Here is a 20,596-nt window from a genome sequence, read left to right as displayed (position 1 = left end):
TCACTCAACTAACAATAGTACAGCAATATTTGCCTTTCTAGAGGGGTGTCATGTGAATAGAGGTAGCTAAGAGAGAAATTAATTCTGGCGTAAAAGTCAGGAAAGACTTAAGAGGTGGAGCCAAGAGAACAAATGGTTCACTAGGAAGAGAATGGGGGAGAAGGTGGGTGGGAGGAACTGAGGGAAGCAGAGTTAGAAGCATGGAAATGCAGGCGGCAGTGGTCAAGTATCTTGGGTCTGCATTCCTGCAGGATTCAGCCTATAGGGCCGGAAGGGGAAGGCAGGATGGCGTGTTTGTGGGGTTTGAGTTCCTCCTGAGGTGGAATGTAGACAGGAAAGGAAGCCGTGCGTGTGTGCCATGATGGAGCCAGTGGCAGAAAGAACTCAAGCATGGCATAGAAGATGTCAAGGAGAGACTAAAGGCAGGACGTTGGGTAAGGAGTCACTTGCCGAAGTATAAAGAAGAGTTGAGAAGGGTCAGAAATACAGTGGGGAAAAATCCAGATGACAGACTTGCCAGAAACAGGTGTTCCAGAGAGGTCTGGCGTGGCTTATTGGAATAGCTGGGGCGCAGTTCTGCCGTTCTCTGGCTGGGGAGCTTGGAGGAGGGGCTGTAATGGACCAGGTTTGGGCTCCCCAGGGCATTAGTGTGAAAAAAGATTTAGAAATCACAGCCTGGGCTTGTGAGAGGGTCAGAGCTGGAGATGCAGGTCAGAGGTCATGTGCAGATGGGAGAGGCTGCAGCTGTGGAGGACCCAACCAGAACATGCAGATCAGTGGAGAGGAGCTAGGGTGGTGCCTCGTGGGGAGGAAGAAGTGCCTGGGAGGAACACCAGGGCGAAGGGTGGTGGAAGAGCCAGCAAACTGCCATGGAGCACACAGGAAGACAGAGACGATGTGGTCCAGAGTGGCCGGTGCTGCAGACCCGGCCTCGCGCACACCAGCTCCCACCCTTCCGAAGATCGGAGCAGGCAGCGCAGGGTGGGCTCAGTGAAGGCAGTGGCTGGAGATACTGCAGCAGGAGCACCTTTGGAGGCAGTGGTAACTGGGTCCTCCTGTCCGGCTCAGTGACTCAAGCCAAGTGTGGGGAATTCTTGTGTTTTTCCTCCATGGTGGCACTGATAGAAGTGGGAAGAATTCTGGAGAAAACACGCGTTGGTTAGAGCAAAACACAGGTTGTGCATGACCCATAACAGTATTTTCTGTGTTGTCACTGGAACTCTTTCTTGTCAGAGAGATTTCTAATTTTACCGTGTTCTTTTTGTTTCCGCTGTCTTTGGTACTTGCCTCTCTTAACATGAAATTTTCTTTTATTGTCTTTCTTGTCTTTCTCTGCATGTTCTCATGTGTGTGTCTGCCTGGAAGGCCAGCAGGCTTGAACTTGCCTGTTTCCTTTCTCCGCAGGGAAGTCTGCCCTCTGCAGGTGCGCAGTGTGCAAACACAGCACTGCTCAGGGCTGCCGGGACCCTGCAGGTTGTTTCCTAAGCCCGGTGTACCTATGCTGTCCTTCCCCATTGGTGAATTCTCAGTATGCTTCCACATTAAAGGGACAGTGAACTTTTGATGACTGCTCCTGGCTAACATTGTTTGAGCACTGGGATTAGAAATACGCCTTAAATCTAATGACTGCTATCAAGCCTCCCTCCACACAGTACACCCCACACAAGGAGTTTTGTCCACAAGGGGCTGCTAAAGACCTCCTGATTTATATCCGTGCCCCCTCGAAGTATGAGGAGCATCACTAAGAAATAACACCTGATTTTAAAAGTTATTTTTGACTGAACTTCTTTAAAACTCCTCTCTGTTTCTGTGCACAGCTGTAAATTTAGGGTCCAGATTTACTAACCAAACTGTAGTCAAATAAATCTGCTCTTCTCAGAGAGCGGCATCTTCATGTTTCTCATGTTCCTCATATTAGAAGACACTTAAAGAAATGCAGTTGCTAAGTGTATTCCTCAACCCTGGATGTAAGCAGTGATCAGCCTGCAAGGTGGTGGCTCCCCAGCATCTCCGTAGGGGATACTCACCTGTCATGAGAGGAATGGACAGAAAGGATCAGCGCATTGGGAACCGGGGTGGCAGGTTGCAGTGGAGATGAACATAGCTGTTGGCCATCACCATTAGTATCTCTAGGTCTTAAAGCTTTGCCATGTGCTTGGAAAATGAGCCTAAGATAACTGTTCCATTTGGATTTTCCCCTTTCTAAAATTGTGTGTGCTTGGAGCTTTTAACAAAGCAAGGAGTCAGTTAATTGAGCTGTAGGCTTTGCATTAAAAAAAAATTGTACAGTCTTTTCTCCTAGTGATTTATAGATAAGTGTTTCAGAGATTTCTTGTTCTTAACCATCCATAACGCAGTTTATTGGAAAAACACTCACCTGAAACGTGGGAGAAAATTCCAAAGGAAGACAGTTCCGTAGTTTCCAATTCCCTCTGCATCTGGATGAGGGCAATTTATCATTCTTACCGACAGCACTGACTTTGGTACATTCCAGTACATACTGAGTCAGACCTCAGTGGAGAGAGACAGGAAAATGAGATGATTTTTTTTTTTTTTGGTACCGGGAATTGAACTCATGACCTCACACTTGCCAGGCAGTTGCTATGCTGCTGAGCTATATCCCCAGCCAAGATGAAGGATTTAATTTGCTTAATAATCATTATGAAATCCAGACATTAAAATTATCGTGGTTTGTGTTTCATGGTGAGAAAAACAAAATGTATTATCCATTTCTGATGGTCTCTTAATTTGTGGAATTTGCCTTCAGATTGTTTTCTGTAATTTTTGTTACTAGGGTGAAAAGTCTGTTTTCTCTATACAAAGGAAAAAAACCAGTGGGTTTCCTAAATGATTACAAATGACAAGCAAAAGAAGCAGAGCTAGATACATACAGAATTGACTGCTTTGATAACTACCCTGCTTTGCTTTTGATGAATTCAGTTTAGTTAATTCTGTAACGCTAAAGTAGCAGGAAAAAAATAGCCTGGAAAATGCAAAAGCCATAGCTTTTCTCAATGTGCCACCTCCTTTTCTTCCTGCTTGTTATTTTTTTGCGTTTTGCTGCAGGCGAATGACTCTGATCTTGTTCTTCTGGCCAGCCTCCCTCTCTCTCTCCTTGACTCTGGCTTGTGCTGGTGGATATCCTTTTCCTACCGCAGCAGCATGTGCACTGGCTGCCCCTCGGGACGAGGAGTCTGTTTGTTCTCGTCACTGCTTTCCCTGATGGGAGGAATGATTAACTTTATCTAACTGTGACAGTGTCTTGGTAAGTGAAGGCTTAGGGAGCTTCTAATTTGTTTTTGATATTCCTTGACTTAAAAAAAAAATATTTTTGAATAATAAAAAAAGACGAGTTTTTGAAAATCTTGATATGTTTAAAGAATAAGGCATATTTGCAGTTTTGTAAGTTCTAATAGTAGCCCAGTTTGGCTTATGTTACCTTACAAATTGATCTCCTTTACGACTTGGTCATTTACAAAGATTAAAAAATAGTCTTGTAAAGTAGATTTTGGGTGAAAATGAAGTTTTTGATTAATGAAGGATTTAGAACTTAAAATAGGCACCAACATAATACTTGCCACTTCTGTTCTTTGACCCAGCTCTGTTATTGCCAATGTTTGGTTCACAAATGCCTAAAGCCTGTTGGTCTGCTCCAGAGAAGGTAACTTGGCATTTAAGAACAGAGATCTGGGCTGGGCGTAGTGATGCACACATATAATCCCAGCACTCTGGGAGGCTGAGGCAGGAGAACTGCAGGTTTAACCCCAGCCTCACCGTCTTAGCTCAGTGTAAGGGCCATGGGTTCAGTCCCTGATACCTAGAACAAAAAACAAACAGGAAAACTATAGGTGATCTTACTTGACTCCCTTCACTACTGAGGAATCAGTGGAAAGGTCTCTCTGCTTATTCACACTTGGCAGTATTCACCATGACCTGAGCCCTGCGCTCCTGGAGAGCAGCCAAGGTTAAGAAGGCCCTCCCCGTTTCTGTTGTGGGAAAGGCAAGTCCGAAAAAGCACTGTCCTACAGGACTTAGATCAGGCTCTGAGATGGCCCAGGACCTGTGACAGCCAGACACAGCCCTTCCAGATGCCCGTTCTCTGCCTCCTGCACGAGTGGCTGAACCTTACATATCCACTGGCCAATCTAGACAAAATACTGATGAGCAAATGTCAAGCCTTCTCCTTCCCTGAGCCCTGAACTTTGACCTCAATCAGCCCGACCCAGAACCGAGCCCTTCTTATGGGCCCCTGCTAGGAACCCGCAGACCTCCAGGAGAGACCTGACTGGGGAGTCACACCACCACTGCCTTCTCCCATGCCTGCTCCTTTCTAGCCATTGCGACTCTTGGAGGTTATAGAGTCCTAGTATTCCCCCATTGCAGTAATCACTAGTACAGTCTGTTCCTACCTAAGCTCAGGCTTGTTTGGCATATTCCAGCTTGCTTGCTTTTTTATTTATTTATTTATTTATTTATTTATTCATTTATTTAGTCTTTTTGAGATAGGGTCTTGCTATGCAGTTCAGGCTGACCTTTAGCTCACTTTGTAGCCCAGGCTGGTCTCGAACTCACAAGGATCCTCCTGCCTCAGCCTCCAGAGGGCCAGGATTGCAGGCGTGTGCCACCATGCCCAGTGTCCAGCTTTTTAATTTATAAAATGGAAATAATAGATGACCTGACTTCTCTGCTATGGTCATTCAGAGAATAGACTAGACAGAAAAGTAGGAAAGAAAGAAACTGAAAGGCATAGGTCAAAAAGGCATAGGTCAAAGGCATAGGTCAAGGACACATCCTAACATGGTCTACAAAGTGCATCTGACCCTGCAGGGAATTTGCTCTGAGTGTGTGCCCTGCTCTAGCCTGTGTCCTGGAGCTTGGCCTTGAAGGATACATCACAGGTCTTGTCCTTGAAGATTGCTCATATATTTCAGACAATGGCAAATCATAAAGCAAAATCTGTGTAATGGATCATGATTATACATTATTGACTAACATTTTCTGTTGTATTAGCTTCACAGTTGAGCTATATTTAGCAGTACTAACCTTGAAAATGTTGTAGAGATTCTTAAATAGTTTTAAAAAATTATTCATTACTATTTAAAATGTTTTTCCTTAACTCTTTTTACATTTTTATAAGTTTGGCACAAACTATGAAGACTCTAAGACTAAGAAAAAACACAGTGAAATTTTCCTTGTATAGGCACTTTACAAATACTCTCATCTTTGCTGTACTGGGTAAGCTGTTTACTTTTTCTTATTATGAAACATTTTTTCAGTATTGCATATTCCTTCAAAGGTGACATTTTTGTCTTTCAGCTTCTGTAGTGTTTATGATATGGACAACGAAGACATTTAGAATGGCAAAATGCCAATCAGTAAGTAAATCTTCATTTTTAATTATACTGTTTTATTTTTTATTTTATTTTAAAGAGAAAAAAACAAAATTTCAGATAATAGGAGAGTAACCATAGTTAATACATTGCATATTGTTATCTTCAAAGTATACTGTTTTATTTTGCGAAATTTTGAAGAATTTTTACTTGTGAACATACATAATTTTAATGATTTTCCCTTTACTTTGAACTGTTCTATCTAGTATTGCCAAAATTTTTCCCTTTTTTTCTTTTTTTTTTTTTTTGGTCTTTTTGAGGCAGGGTCTCGCTGTGCAGTTCAGGCTGGCCTTGAGCTCATTGTGTAGCCCAGGCTGGCCTTGAACTCGTGATTCTGCCTCAGCCTCCCGAGTGCTGGGATTACAGGCGTGTGCCACCACACCTGGCTTCCTTTTTTAAATGAATCTTAAAATTTCCTCTTAAGTCTCCTTTTGCTCTCATGCCTTTTTCTCAATTTTCTGTCTACTTCGAAAAAGAATTCTCTTCCTGTATAGTTTAAAATAACAGGAAGGGACTAGGGAGGCAGCTCAGTGGCAGAGCGCCTGCCTCATGTATATGAGGCCATGGGTTGAATCCTTAGTACCACAAAAAAGAAGTAGGTAAATGAAGTAAGAGAAAAGGTTTTTGTTCCTGTGTACTATAAAATTGAGTGGTTTTGTGTCTTTTTTGTGTTTTTTTCTCCCCTTGGGGTGCTGGATATTGAAGGCGTGCCTAGTATGTGCTAAGCACACACTGTACAACTTAGGTGTACCCTGAGCCTGGTTGTTTTGTTTTGAATCTAAATGGGACTAAAACTCTTAAATCAGGCATTTTCTATGCTGGCATGCTCAGTGTGGACTTTGGGAGGTGTTCACTTTGGGTTCCCAGTTGGAAGAAAATATACTTCTCAGACTTCCACTATGAAGGGCCCCTTTTAGAACATTCCTGAGATTTGGAGCTAGTCTCTCATGCTGCCTTGGGGATGACCGAGTAAGAGAAGAGGTTGAACCTTCTGGAATTTCTTTTTCTCCTCACCTTAGTTATTTTCTACTTGAAGTTCAAAGTATATGTTTTAGAATTTTGTTTACTAAATCTTTTTGTTAACTCTGAACTTTTACGGAAGGGGATGTTTATAATATTAGAGAACCATTTAGAAACATTATAAACAATACAGATTTCTTTTAGAAAAAAGAAGTTGTCTACTTGGGAGACTTTTTGATGGGAGAGATGTCATTCGCACTTGTCATGTTTAAATGGGCAAGCTGTATGTTTATCAGAATAATTTCTTATTTTTCATGTTTCATTTGTCCTTATTTTAGGATTGGATGGAACTCTGGGTTGATGATGCATTTTGGAGCTTCCTTTTCTCACTTATCCTTATTGTAATAATGTTTTTGTGGAGACCATCTGCAAATAATCAGAGGTACCTAACAAAGGAAAACTTTAAGTTAGCAGGTGTTTGTGGACAGCTATCTACAGTGTCAAAAACACAATTTTTTAAAAAATTTAAGTTTATTGGTACATTTTAGGTATACATAATGATCACATTCATCATAGGAAATTTGTACCTGTACATGACATATCTTGATTTTTTTTCTCCCATTCCTCTGCCATCCCTTCAACTCCTCTTCTCCCTATTTACAAAAGCTTTGTTTTCGTTTTTTTCTTTCTTTTGTCATCCGCCCCCGCCCCCGCTGCCTCAGTTCCTCTTCCCATCTGAATATTTTCTTGCTATGTCCCAATATCTATTACATATCTTGGTCGTTATTTACACTTTTAGTTCCTCCCACCAGAGAAACTATGCAGTATGTACACGTGAGTGTCTGAATTATTTCACGGAAGAGTATGTTCTCAGGGTGCATCTATCCACCTACAGATGTTTCAAGATTTTCATTTTTATGGCTGAGTAGTACTTCATTGTATAAAAGAACCATATCTTCTTTATCCACTCATCAATTGATAGACATTTGGGTTGTTTCCAAGATTTAGCTATTATAAACTGCCACTATAAACATAGGCGTGCATATATTGCTGTGGTATGATGCTTTAAATTTTTTCAGGAAGATACCAAGAAGGGGACTACATGGGTCAAATGGGACCTCTAGTCCTACTTTTTTGAGGAATCTCCACACTGATTTCCACAGTGGTTGCACCAGTCTACACTTCCACCAACAGTGGAGAAGGGTTCCTTTTTCTTTACAGTCTCACCAGCGTTTGTTGTTGGTTGATTTGTTGATAATAGCCATTCTTTCTGGAATGAGACGAAATCTCAGCATTGTTTTGATTTGTATCTCTTAAATGACCAGTGATATTCAACATCTTTTCATATATTTATTTGCCATTTCTACTTCTTTATCTAAGAAGTGCATTCATTTCAGATGCCCATTTTTGGATTGGGTCTTTGAATTTGAGGGATCTGATTTTTTTTGAGTTCTTCTATACCTTGGTATAGATTTGTTTGTTTATCATGGCTAATTGGAGTTCTATATGCCTCACTTTACTGTATGTCAAATTCTTTTTCCCTGCTTGGGTAGTTTTCTGCCATGATGTCTGTGAATAGGTTTTTTATATCATTTGTGCTATCTCCTGCTTTTTCATTGACTCCAATCAATGTTATATTGTTCTTCTTTGCATTGTCTAGCAGCTGCTGGATTGTTTTCTCTTGATCCCTTGCTATTTTTAAGACTTCTTTCTTTTCATGATTGCTAACTGCAATCCTGTTTTCTGTATCTGAGATTCTATCCTCACATTGGCTCATTCTGCACTTTCAATTTAATTTTTAATCTTCTGGATATGTTTGAATCTGTTTCATGGATTCCATTTCTTTCCCATGTTGGGTGTTCATGATTTCCATCACTTTCCTAATATCTGTTTTTTAATCTATATCTACTGTAGAGTCACTAAGCATGTCTTTCATTATGGTCACCATCTCTGTAGCTGTTTGAGAAATTACTTCTGATTTGATGTTTTTTAGAATCTCATTCATTTGCTTTGTTACTTCTTCTGTTACCATGTCAGAGAGTCCAGGTATCTGGCTTTCAGATTGTTCCACCTCATGGCCCCCTGGGCTTGACTTTGGTGAGCTGGAAGTGTAAGGTTGCACCTTGTTTGTGTCTTATCATTTTCTGTTTTTTTGTTTTTAGTTTAATTCCTGGGTTGATGCTTATAAATTGCCTATGGCGGGTAGCTTTATTGCTAATATTTACAACCCTTAGGGAATTACTACTCCTGGAGGTGTCTTCCAGGGGTAGCTGGCCTTTGGGTGTAGAGCCCACTTCAAAGTGTGTCTCTTCTGTCACTGATAGACAGGGTAGGCAGAGCCCAGTTCTGAGTTGATTCAACCGAGCAAGCCAGCTGTAGCTTTACAGTGGCTAGTGGATAATCCCAGTGAGCCCACACCTTTAGTTCCACTGAAGTTCAGGGTGGTGTCAGGCTGTGAGGCTGGAACCAGACCTATTCAACCTATAGCAGTCCTTGTGCCCCCTCTGGCTTGAACTTGGTTCCCTGTCAGCTGACTTCCTGCAGACTTGAACTCATCTCCCTTACCACGACACCAGGAGCTGCTAGATGAAGCCATCAGTTGTTCTGAGTTCTGGGCTCAGTTGGCCCCTCTCCTGCAGGGCTTCTGAATCCATACAACTCACCAGCCACTACAGTCTGCTATATCCACTGTTCTGTTCCTCTGGTGCGTTTCTCTGTGGAGGCCATTGGGGTTGCTAGTCACACTGTACCTGCAGGTTGGAGCCACCCCTCCCACAAAGTGAGTCCAGGCTCATGGACAAAGCGCTGCCAACCACCTCCTTCTTTTTCATTGAAATCTCTCTCTTCACTCTCCCCACGGGCTCCAATTCTCACTTCAGATCCTTCCTGGGTTCCAGGGATGCACTTCCCTCCTCTTCCTCGTGTTGCTCTATGTTCCAGTGTCTGGACACCAAATCTCAGAGAGGTTCTTTGCTGCTTACCACTCTGCCATCTTCCCAGAAGCTTGTTGTTCCGCCTTTTTTTCTTTTCTTTTCTTTTTTTTTTTTTTTGAGACAGTAGTGAAAGCTGGCCTTGAACTCATTGTGTAGGCCATACTGGCCTCAAACTCATGACGATCCTTCCTGCCTCAGCCTCCTAGGTGCTGGGATGACAGGTGTGCACCACCACGCCAGGCAAAAACACATTTATAGAAATGTGTTTTCTATAAATGCTTTAAGCTGTGTATAGTCAAGTAGGGAGACAACATAGCAAATGCAGGACAGTGAAATTGATGTAGAAATCAGTCTGGGGGTGAAAGAGGGACATGAAATACTCTACACAGAGGCAGCATTTGTGTTATAGGACACACATAAGTAAAAGATTGAGCTAGGAAAGCATGTGTGTTCTCTGAGTTAATGGTAGCCTATATTATAATATATTCTAGAAGCTGGTGAGGTACAAGGTTTGGCCACAACACATATTAAATATCCCTTATCCAAAATATGTGAGACAGCTGTGTGTGGTGAGACACACCTGTTATCCCAACACTTGGGAGGCTGAGGTAGGAGGATTGCTATGAGTTCAGTGTCACCCTGGGACACATAGAGAGTTTAAGGCCAGCCCAGCCTGGATTATATGGCAAGAACCTGTCTCAAAAAAACAGAAAGAAATGCTTGGAACAGAAGTCTTCAGATTTAGGGATACTTGCATAGACTTTACTGGTTGATTAGCCCTAGTCTGAAAATCTGAAATCCAAAGTACCCCAGAATTTGAGACTTTTTAGACACTGACATGATACTCAAAGAGCTTTAGATTTTTGGGTTAGAATGCTCAATCTGTAGTAATATTGGAGGGAGATAAAGCTAGAGGAAGGTGGGGCCAAATTGGTACAGTTTAAATGCCAAGTGCAGAAATTTGTATTTCATTCATTTATATAGTTAGTTTTTTTTGACACAGGGTCTTGCTGTGTAGCTCAGACTGGCCTTGAGCTCATGGTGATCCTCCTGCCTCTTGCTGGAATTACTGGCCTGAACCATCATGCCCAGTGGAGAAAGTTGCATTTCAGATTTGTGTTGTACTTGAGACTCTTAAAGGGAATCTCTACTTTCCCTTGCCTCACCCCCTTCCTCAAGGAAAAAAGTTAAGCTTCTTCTAGGAAAAAATGAAAAAATATGTATCAAATAATAATGTATACATACACACATACCTATAAATGTACATATACTTCTGCTTCCTGTCTAAAATGTATCTTTCCATATCATCATGTGTAGACCTACCATGTTATTTTATAAAGCTATATGACATGTTATGTGTGTAGTAATTTATATAAGCTGTCCCCAGTTGTTAAACATTTTATTTCTGAATTTTTGCTGCTATCAATAATGCTTTCTGAAGGTTATTGGACATCTGTCCTGGCAAACTTTTGTTAGTACAATGCAGCTTCACAAACTCCACACGTACAGTGTAATGTGAAGCAAATGCACTTTTACTTTGATAGATTTTTGAAAGGAGGATGCGATCACCCTGTAGATGTGGCTCTACCAGTGGGCTTTCTCTTTCACCAAGCAGATTAGCACCTTCTCTTTCATTAGAGAATAAGCTAAAAAGTGTTTGACAGGGAGGTAAACCTGACCTGGAGAAAGTGCAACCGAAATTTCCCTTCTCTAAAGGTTGTATGTTGGGAAATTGCTTTCCAGAAAGATTTTGAGAGCTCCAGTTTGATAGTTTCACAATATATTCTGGCTAATTTGAGAGCAAAATAATTAAATTTTTAATTTATTTTTATTTAATTTTTAAATTATTATTATTTTTAATCTTTTTGAGACAGGGTCTCGCTGTGCAGTTCAGGCTGACCCTGAGCTCACTTTGTAGCCCAGGCTGGTCTCGAACTCACAACAATCCTCCTGCCTCAGCCTCCCAAGTGCTGGGATTACAGGTGTGCGCCACCATGCCTAGCTTAAATTTTTAATTTATAAGAAACTTGAAATGTTTGTTTCAGAATATATACAGTGACTATTTTAGGTATAAAATGAAAATTGAATTGAGTTTAAATACACCAAAGTGCTCCTTATTTTCATATAGATACGCCTTCATGCCCTTAATAGATGATTCTGATGATGAAGTTGAAGAATTCATGGTCACATCTGAAAATTTAAGTGAGTGATACGTTTTCTTTCTAAATGATCATTGTACGTATTGTGACAGAGAAATATATATGCCTTTACCTGTGACCTAAGGACATACACATCATTTTAAGTGTTTTTTCTATGAAATATTCTCAAAATTTTACAAAGTCTACTTCTCTACTTTATGTATATTTACTTTATTACAGTAGATACTAACAAAAAGAAAAGTCATTGATTAAATTTGTGAGATTGTTCATACAATTTGTGATTTTGTTACTCATTTACTCTTCAGGGTTAGAGTACGTGCCTGAGAAGGGTTTGGGATATGTTGTACACAGTGCCTGAATTGTATCCATCTTAATGATAACTGCTGGATTTCTTTGAATTGTTCCCCTTGCTCTTTTAAAAGTACACATGGCTCCAATTTCCCGTTCATGCTTAAAGCATTTCTAATTACACTTGTAGTGCATTTTCATTTTTTCTGTTTCTACATCACATTTTAATCACTTGGATAATTTATCTTTTTTTTCTGTTTTTTTGAGACAGAGTCTCGCTATGTAGTTCAGGCTGGCTTTGAGCTCACTTTGTAGCCCAGGCTGGCCTTGAACTTGCAACAATCCTCCTGCCTCAGCCTCCCAAATGCTGGGATTACAGGCATGTGCCACCATGCCTGGCCTAATCACTTGGTTAATTTTACCCTGATATTCTAATTAAAAATGTGTGAAGGTTGGGGCCAGGCGTGGTGGTGCACGCCTGTAATCCCAGCACTCGGGAGGCTGAGGCAGGAGGATCGTTGTGAGTTCGAGACCAGCCTGGGCTACAAAGTGAGCTCAAGGCCAGCCTGAACTGCATAGTGAGACCCTGTCTCAAAAAGACAAAAAAAAAAAAAAAAATGTATGAAGGCAACATCAATGTATAACACAGACATGGGGGGTGATTCTGTCTGCCCATCTTACTTTCCTCTTACTTGGGTTTCTCTTACTACTGACATTAGTTTTCATAATCTGTTTTAGTTCTGTCATTGTTTAAAATACTGTGAAAAAGTTGTAGTCTACCCAGTCAGCAAAAACTGTGACAGAGCATAATCAACATGTCTTCAGTCTCCCCAGTTGCTTTACTTCTTGTCCTTTAACTGTCACCTACAACTATTTCTTTCATGTTTTTCTGACTCTTATTAAGAAAGAAAAGTAGAAAACTTACTTAGAGTTAGTAAGTTAAAATTCAGCACATTTAAGGTTCTGGCTTAAAGAAATGATCCAGAAAATTGTGTGGGATAGACCTGCTGGTTGGCAGCTAGTATACTCTCTAGACAAAATATTGAAAAAAGCATAACTGACAGTAGTGGAGGGCAACAGAAAGTAGGGGGAAACTGGAGGGCATTTGCTTGTTGACAGAAGCGAAGCGCACCCTTCGTTAAGTTCCACATGCGCAGGCTTTCATCCTGAGTACACTGGCATTGATGTCCTGGTGCAGAGCTCCAGGAAGAAGGTGCAGGCTTACAGGTGCAGATGTCAGTGGGGAAAAGGTAGAGATTGTGGCTGTAAGAACGCCTGGAAATGGAGGAGTAAAATCAAGAACAGAGAGAGCCATGGAGAGAGAAACCCCAAAGATTATACAGTTGTTCAAATCTTAGCTAATGCATGAGCTGGATAAATACAAAGTAAGAGTCCTAAGATGCCAGTGATAAAAGAATAGCCAATATTCTGAAGAGCATAACAGATTTGTTCCTAAATATTACTTTTGAAGACCTTATATTTTTGAAGACTTTTTATTTACTACTAAATATTATTATTATTTTGGGGGGGGGTTAATTTTTTTTTCCAGTACCAGGAATCGAACTCACGATGTCATGCTTGCCAGGCAGGTGCAGTGTCGCTTAGCTAAATCCCCAGCCCCTAAATACTGTTTTTGAAGACAAATTTTACATGAAATTGTATTCAGCTAGATATACTGTATAAGAAAAAGAACTAGTATCTGTGTGTTGGAGATATGTTCTGTAGTTTTGTTACAGCCACTTAGCAGTTCTATAGTTTTCGGTAGATGTGTTGAATTTTCTATACACATAACCTTGTGGTCTGTAAATAAAAAGTTTACTTCTTCCATTCCATACTTTCTGTCTTTGACCTCCTTTGGGGTTTGTCTCTCTCTGCACTGACTGGGAAGTCAGACAGAACCCCACAGGGTATCGCCAATATTTAGGAATAAATTTAATAAAACATGTTCAGAAATCTCTATGATAAGAACTACAGTGCAGAAAGAAATTTTAGAATAAGTAAATAGGTATAACAGGTCTATGAATGGAGTCTCTGGATTGTTAAATGCAGATGCAGTGCAACCTCAATCATAATTCTGACTGATTTAAAAATACACAGCTGGGCCAGGTGGCATGTGCCCGTAATCCTGGCACTCTGGGCATCTGAGGCAGGAGAACAGCAGGCTCAAGCCCAGCCTGGGCATCTTAGTGACTTAGTGAGACCCTATTTTAAAATAAAAAGGGCTGGAGATGTAGCTCAGTACAAAGACTCTTGGTTCAATCCACAGTACTTCAGACAAAGCAACCCCCCTCATAAACCAAATGTTTCAGCTGATTCTAAAATGTATGTAAATGGAAAAATGAAAGACCTAGAAATGTGCAAGCATTCATTAGCTACCACATAGGAGAACCTTAAAAAACGTTATGTCAAGTGAAAGAACCAAATCACAGAGACCATAGGTTGTGTGATTCCATGTGTAGGGCTGGTACAGAATAGGGAAATCTGAGGCAGAAAATATGTTCATGGTCGGCAGGAACTAGAGGAAGAGATGACTGCTAATGGATGCACAGTGCCTTTCTGAGATCATGAAAATCTCCTGAAAGGTAGTGAAAATTGCACAACTCTGAATATCCTAAAATCCACTCAGTTGTATCCTTTAAAAGGGTTCATTTTATGGAGTGTAAATCATATCCCAATAAAATAAAATTAATGGATATAGACTGTTTGGAAGAAAGTGACTTTAAGTGGTAGCAATCAAGCCAGTGTTAAAATGGTATTGAAACAGAGAAACACATCAAATGTAGTAAAACTGCAGAAATAAAACCACGCGTGAGGTCAGTTGATTTTTGACAAAGGTACAAAAATTTCAAATGTATGCCCGTCAGGAAAATTTGAAGGAAATAAAGAGGCAGTCCACAATGTGGGATAAAATATTCTCAATACATGTATCTCGCAAAGGACTTACGTTTAGAGCATAAGAATTAGTGACAAGCATTGGATGTGGTCATACATGCCTGTAATCCCAACACTGTGAGAGGCTAAGGCAGGAGGATCAGCCTGGGCAGCTGAGATAAGGTGTAACAAATGGGCAGAAGACTTGAATAGACATTCACGAAAGACAGAAATAGACAGCACACACATGACAAGTTGCTCGGCGTACCTGGTCATCAGGAAACTCCAGACCATAGAGGTGCTCAGTACCTACCCTGGGGTGGTTAAAATTAACGACCAATGGCATAAGCTGTTAGAGTGATGTTGCAGCCGAATCTCCCGTGCGTTACTAAGAACTGAAAGTAGTAAGAGCTCTAGGAGTTTCTTAAAAAGCCAAATTTAGATTCGGCATGGTGGCACACACCCGTAATCCCAGCATTCAAGAGGCTGGGGGAGGAGGATCACTCTAAGTTCGAGGCCAGCCTGAACCTCATAGGAAAACCTTGTCTAAAAAAAAACCAAAAAGCCAAACTTAAGTCTGTCATACAATCCAGCCATTCTACTCCAAATTTTTACCTAGAGGAAATGAACTAGATTGAACCTGATGTCATAGAAAAGACAGTAGTGTTTATTAACAGATTTTTTGGCAGAGAGGTGATACCAGGGGAATTGAGCCCAGGGCATCACATATGCTAGGTGGTGTTCTATCATTGAACTGTATGCCCAGCCTTTTTTATAATTTTATTTTATGGACAAGTCTCACTGTCTGGGTTGGTCTCAAACTTTGTGATCTTCCTGCTTCAGCCTCCCAAGTAGCTAGGATTACTGACCTTTGCCACCACACCCAACAACAGCAGCTTTAGTCTTAATAGTCTAAATAGGGAAATAACACAAATGTCCATCACTAGGGAAATGGATAAAGAAATTGTGACTTATCCACACAATGGAATTCTATTCAGTGATCAACAGTAACCAACTTTCTATAACATGAATTAATCTAAAATGTCTTTATGTTGCAGAAAAGTAGCCCAATTTAAAAGAAGGTAGACTCTATAGATTATAGTTCTATATATGAAGTTCTAGCACAGACCAAATGAGCTACAATGATTAAATCACAGCAGTGGTTGCTTCTGGTGGGATGAGGATTGATTGGATAGGAACATAAAGAATGTATTGGGGATGCTGGAAATGTTTTGTTTTTCTGTGCTGTCCAGGGCCTCATGCCATGCTAAGTAAGTACCCTACTTCTGAGCTACATTCTAGCCCTGAAAACGTTAAATATCTTGATTGGAATGGTAGTTATACAAGTATATATGCTTGTCAAGTGTCTTTAGTATGTGCCTTAAATTTTTTACAAAACTTACAAAAATTAATATATGCCCCTCTAAGAAATATTGGGATTTCCAGTGCCCCATAGAAATATTTTTAGATTAAGGAATCTCAGCCTGTTTCATTATATCAATTTATACTGTTGATGCCTTCTTAATAGTACCAATTGCTCCTAGAGGATTACTGGAATAACAAAAGAATGCTTGCTGGGCATGGATTGTGTGTCAGGCACTTCACGTGCTAACTTTGTAACTCTGTGAGGTAGAGGCTACTATTATTCTCATTTTGTAGTTACCAGTGTGGAACCATGGAAAGTTAATTTCTTCCCCAAGATTATATAGGAAGGGCCAGAGTTCTACATGGGGTGGGTTAGTTCCCGGCCCAAGCCCTTGGTGCTCCACTGGCACTGCCAGCATTTTTTTTCTTGCCTAAGTCCATAAGCACATTGCAACAGTTTATACATCAGGGAAGTAAAAAATACTTAAAGATACCTTTTAATACATTGAGAATGGGGCCCTAATTTGTGTGTCTTGTTGCTGGGCAGCTTGAGCCACTGGTGGTGCATGTATGGCTATCCAGTCAGGTGGCTTTTTTTTTTTTTTATTTTTTTTTGTCTTTTTGAGAAAGGGTCTTGCTATGCAGTTCAGGCTGGCCTTGAACTCACTTTGTAGCCCAGGCTGGTCTCAAACTCACAATGATCCTCCTGCCTCATAATGATCCTGAGTGGTGAGATTATAAGCGTGCACCACCACGCCTGGCTTAGGTGGCTTTTTATTAATTTTACTAGCAAAAAGACTGATAAAAGTGATTAAAACCATTCAGACCCAGTCGTGCATGTACCATCAGTAGTTCAAACTGGCAGGAACATGTTACTCTTAAATTTGATACTGTAAATCCTATAGATTTTTTTTAAATTCTTAAAGCTTAAAATGAGTTGAATCTACAGAAATGTGTACATTCCTGTTTTTTTGGAATTACAGTAAAGCTGGGTTGGTTCTTCTGATGAACACTTGTCAAAATCTGAGCCAGGATAATGCCATATTAAGTTAAACAAGCCAGGCACAGAAAGACAAATATTATGTGTTCCCATTCATACTGGAAACTGAAGAAGTTCATGTCATAGATGTGGATCATAGAATAGTGATTGTCAGAGGCTGGGAAAGGGAAACAGCAGAAACAGACAAAGGCGAGCAGTCAAACCAAAGGAGTAAGTCCTAGTGCTCTGTAGCGTGTCAGGTGACTAGTTTGTAACAGTTCATTATATATCTCAGAATAGCCAGGAGATAGGACTTTAAATGTTCCCCGCACACAGGAGTGCCGAATGTTTAAAGTGATGGATTCCTGAATACCCTGATTTAATTATAAACACATTGCCTATGTGAAATACACATGGTGCCTCATAAATATGTAAAGTTGTGGATCATTTTTAAAAAACAATTAGCTCTTTCCATACCTTCTTCCTACATTTCCATTTTGAAACTAGCACCCTGCCCAAAGTTTTTACAACTAACTATTCTTTAGGAAAACATAATTGTTCTCCTTAATGGGTTATTAAATGTGAAGTTATAAAGGAAAATATTATTTTAAATTCTTCAGTATTTCTGTTTTTCATTGCAGCTGAAGGAATAAAGCTAAGAGCCTCAAAAACAGTTTCCAATGGAACAGCTAAACCTGCTACTTCTGATAATTTTGTGAGTACAGTATGTATTTACTAGAACCTCAGTCTTTAATAGTTTCGAAAGCTATAGTGTGTGTCATGTGTGAGCACCCCCTGTTAGAGACCAAGTCATGGAACTGCCCTGTGCCTGCTACAGCTGAGTCTGCTTCCGAACTAGATTCTGTTGGTTCATTCACACAGTAAAGGTTGAGAGGCTCTGTGAGAGGAAAGGTTTGTGTTAATGTTTCAGCGTAGTAAGTGATTTTTACAGCCATTTTAAATAACATTATCTTTTGGGGAAAAGATTTTATGTGTCACCCTTACAGTTACCAAAGTCAACAGATTTTTTTTTTTTTTTTGGTACCGGGAATCAAACTCACAACCACACAGTTGCCAGGCAGGTGCTTGTGCCACTGAGCTATATCCCTAGACCCTAAGAGATTTTTTTTAAACAATGAAAGCTTGAATGAAATTGCAAAATATAGGCCAGAGATGAGTTCTGAAATATTTTATGCATATCATTTACTTATAAAAGTAATGATTATGAAGGTAAAGCCAAATGAAAATACCTGTCATGAAGCTAAATACTCTGCTGTCTTACCAGTTATATAGACTACTAATTACATTACATAAGAACTTATGTATGCATGGGGCTGGGGATTTAGCTTAGTGGCACAGCACCTGCCTGGCAAGTGCAAGGTCATGAGTTCGATTCCTGGTACTGGAAAGAAAAAAAAAAAAAAGAACTTATATATGCATATAAGTTCTAACAGGACAGATGATTAAAAAAGCATTGTTCTGTATTGGATTTAATAATTCTCCAGTTTTTAGTAGTAATTCTTTAAAATGTGTTCTTCGATACTTTCATGGTAATTTAACTAAACTTTTCAAAATATTGCTATCATTGTATTTATCTGGTCTTAGAACTACAGATTGAGCATCCCTAATCCAAAAAATGAGAAATGTTCCCAAATTTGAACTTTCTGTACATTTACCTGACACCACTTACCTGATAAGTCCACTCTATAAACCCTTGTTTTATATAAAAAATGAATGGGTTGGGGATATAGTTCAGTGGTGCAGCACCTGCCTGGCAAGTAGAAGGTCCTGAGTTCTATTTCTGGTACCAAAAACCCCCATAAAACTATTACAAATACTATATGAAATCACTCAGGCGGTGTATATAAAGTGTACATGAGTCAGAAGTGAAATTCATATTTAGACTTGGGTCCTATCTCTAAACTATCTCATCATGTATATGCTGATACTGGCCACAAACATTTTGGATAAAGAATATTCATCCTGTATTATATTTTCATTTTAGGGCTGGGGATGTAGCCCAGTGGTAAAATGTTTTTCTGTTGTGCATGAGGCTCTATGTTTAACCCCTAGCACTGCAATAATATTCATTATTATTGTTCTTGTTATTTATTAGGTATTTTCCTCTTATTTTAGTGATATATCTCAGTTTATTGTAAAGCTCAATATTTGCAAACATATCAAGAAAATAACTATTTTTCTAACTGCAGTTAGCACTTAATTGATCGGAAGTTGGGAACTTAGAGGTTGGGAATTCCTTAATATTAGTAGTGTCTCTCTATAAGTCAGCAGAATGTAATTAATACTAGAACGAGAGCATCCCATGTAGCCAGGTAAACAACAAAGAAAAATTTTTAATTATACTTCAAACCACAATATTCAATATACTTTTTTTTTCTTTTCTCAGTGAAATAACTGTATACAGCTTTCTGTTAGGAAAAAAAGAATGTAGACACCCCATCTGACCTGCTATTCTTTTCTTATCTCCTAAAAGGATATGAGCATTAGAACAACTTATACAAATAAATAGGCTTTGGGAAAGCTAGAGTACAGCAGACCCTTGACTTACGAACTCAACTAGTTCCCGAGGGCTGGTTGTAACTCAAGTGGTCGATTGAAGGAGCGGGCTTCTCTCCAGCCTTCAAAGTCCCTCTCCTTACAGGCAGATCTCAGTGTCCTCAGAGAGACATGGGCCCAGCAGTTCTCAGTTAACCCCATACAGGAAACGATGTTACGATGTTCCTTCCAGAACTCTTTAAAGGTTAGATCTGTATCTGAGACCATCTGGAGGCACAGGCGGCTGGCACTCAGGAAGTAACTCAACAGTTTGGTCATAAGTTAAAGCTGAGATTCCAATCATACTCCCACTTGTTCATATGTCAGGCCAGTCATAACTCAAGGATCCTCTGTATTTGTACCATTGTCCTTTTCTGTTGAAAAGCCGTAAACTCATAAGAAGGTGAACAAGTTAGGAGACATAATAAAATAATTTCAGAGATCCCGGTACTGGAAAAAAACCAAAACCAAAAAAAAAAAAAAAATCAATACAAATCACTGTTCTTGTTACGTTTCAACTTATAAGTGAACTGTGTGTTTAGCACAGCTTCTAAGGACAAGAGAATAACAGCTGTGCGTGAACACCATGTTTCTACTGTGGGTTTTTGGGACAAAAGAATAGTAGCTGCGCAGCCAACTGAAAGCCGAGAGTACAAAACTCTGAAATCTATGTTTAGTTTCCCCATTTATGAAAACATGGCATAATTTCTATGAGACATAGAGTATGTAGCAAGTAGAAGAATGTCACACATTTGAATTCAAATATGTAAATTTTATATACATTCTACTAAAAAATTCTGCTTTCAAGTGATATAAAACAATTGCTAAATATAAATATTTATTTCCACAGGATGAAGATTTGAAGTGGGTTGAAGAAAATATTCCCTCTTCATTCACAGATGTGTAAATATCCTCTATTAAAATCTAAATTTAGGCTGTTAAGGGGTGGCACTCACTCTGTCACTGTGCTTTTCAAACCTCACACCTCTGCGTTCTTGTAGGCCGCCCCCTCATCGGTGATGAAGCTACACTGAAAACCAAGGGGTGACTTAGGCTCTTTCTCCTTCCTTTTCACTGTAGACCGCTTTGATACTG

The 20,596-nt window shown here is 39.9% G+C and overlaps 1 protein-coding gene across 1 annotated transcript in view; it reads left to right on the top strand.

The window, feature by feature from the left end:
* The window catches only part of Tmem87b (transmembrane protein 87B), a gene marked incomplete in the record, with an annotated part of 48,700 nt that overhangs the window by 23,604 nt on the left and 4,500 nt on the right, over positions 1 to 20,596 (top strand). Inside the window, 6 exon segments of the mRNA XM_013522751.1 lie at positions 5,127 to 5,235; positions 5,317 to 5,375; positions 6,689 to 6,792; positions 11,412 to 11,485; positions 17,587 to 17,660; positions 20,352 to 20,404. Coding sequence (XP_013378205.1) covers positions 5,127 to 5,235; positions 5,317 to 5,375; positions 6,689 to 6,792; positions 11,412 to 11,485; positions 17,587 to 17,660; positions 20,352 to 20,404 — 473 coding nt within the window.

Source organism: Chinchilla lanigera, unplaced genomic scaffold, assembly GCF_000276665.1.
Source record: "Chinchilla lanigera isolate Chin_1 unplaced genomic scaffold, ChiLan1.0 scaffold00069, whole genome shotgun sequence".
Lineage (NCBI taxonomy): Eukaryota > Metazoa > Chordata > Mammalia > Rodentia > Chinchillidae > Chinchilla > Chinchilla lanigera.
Note: the sequence above shows the minus strand (reverse complement) of the source record. Positions and strands in the feature narration are given on the sequence as shown.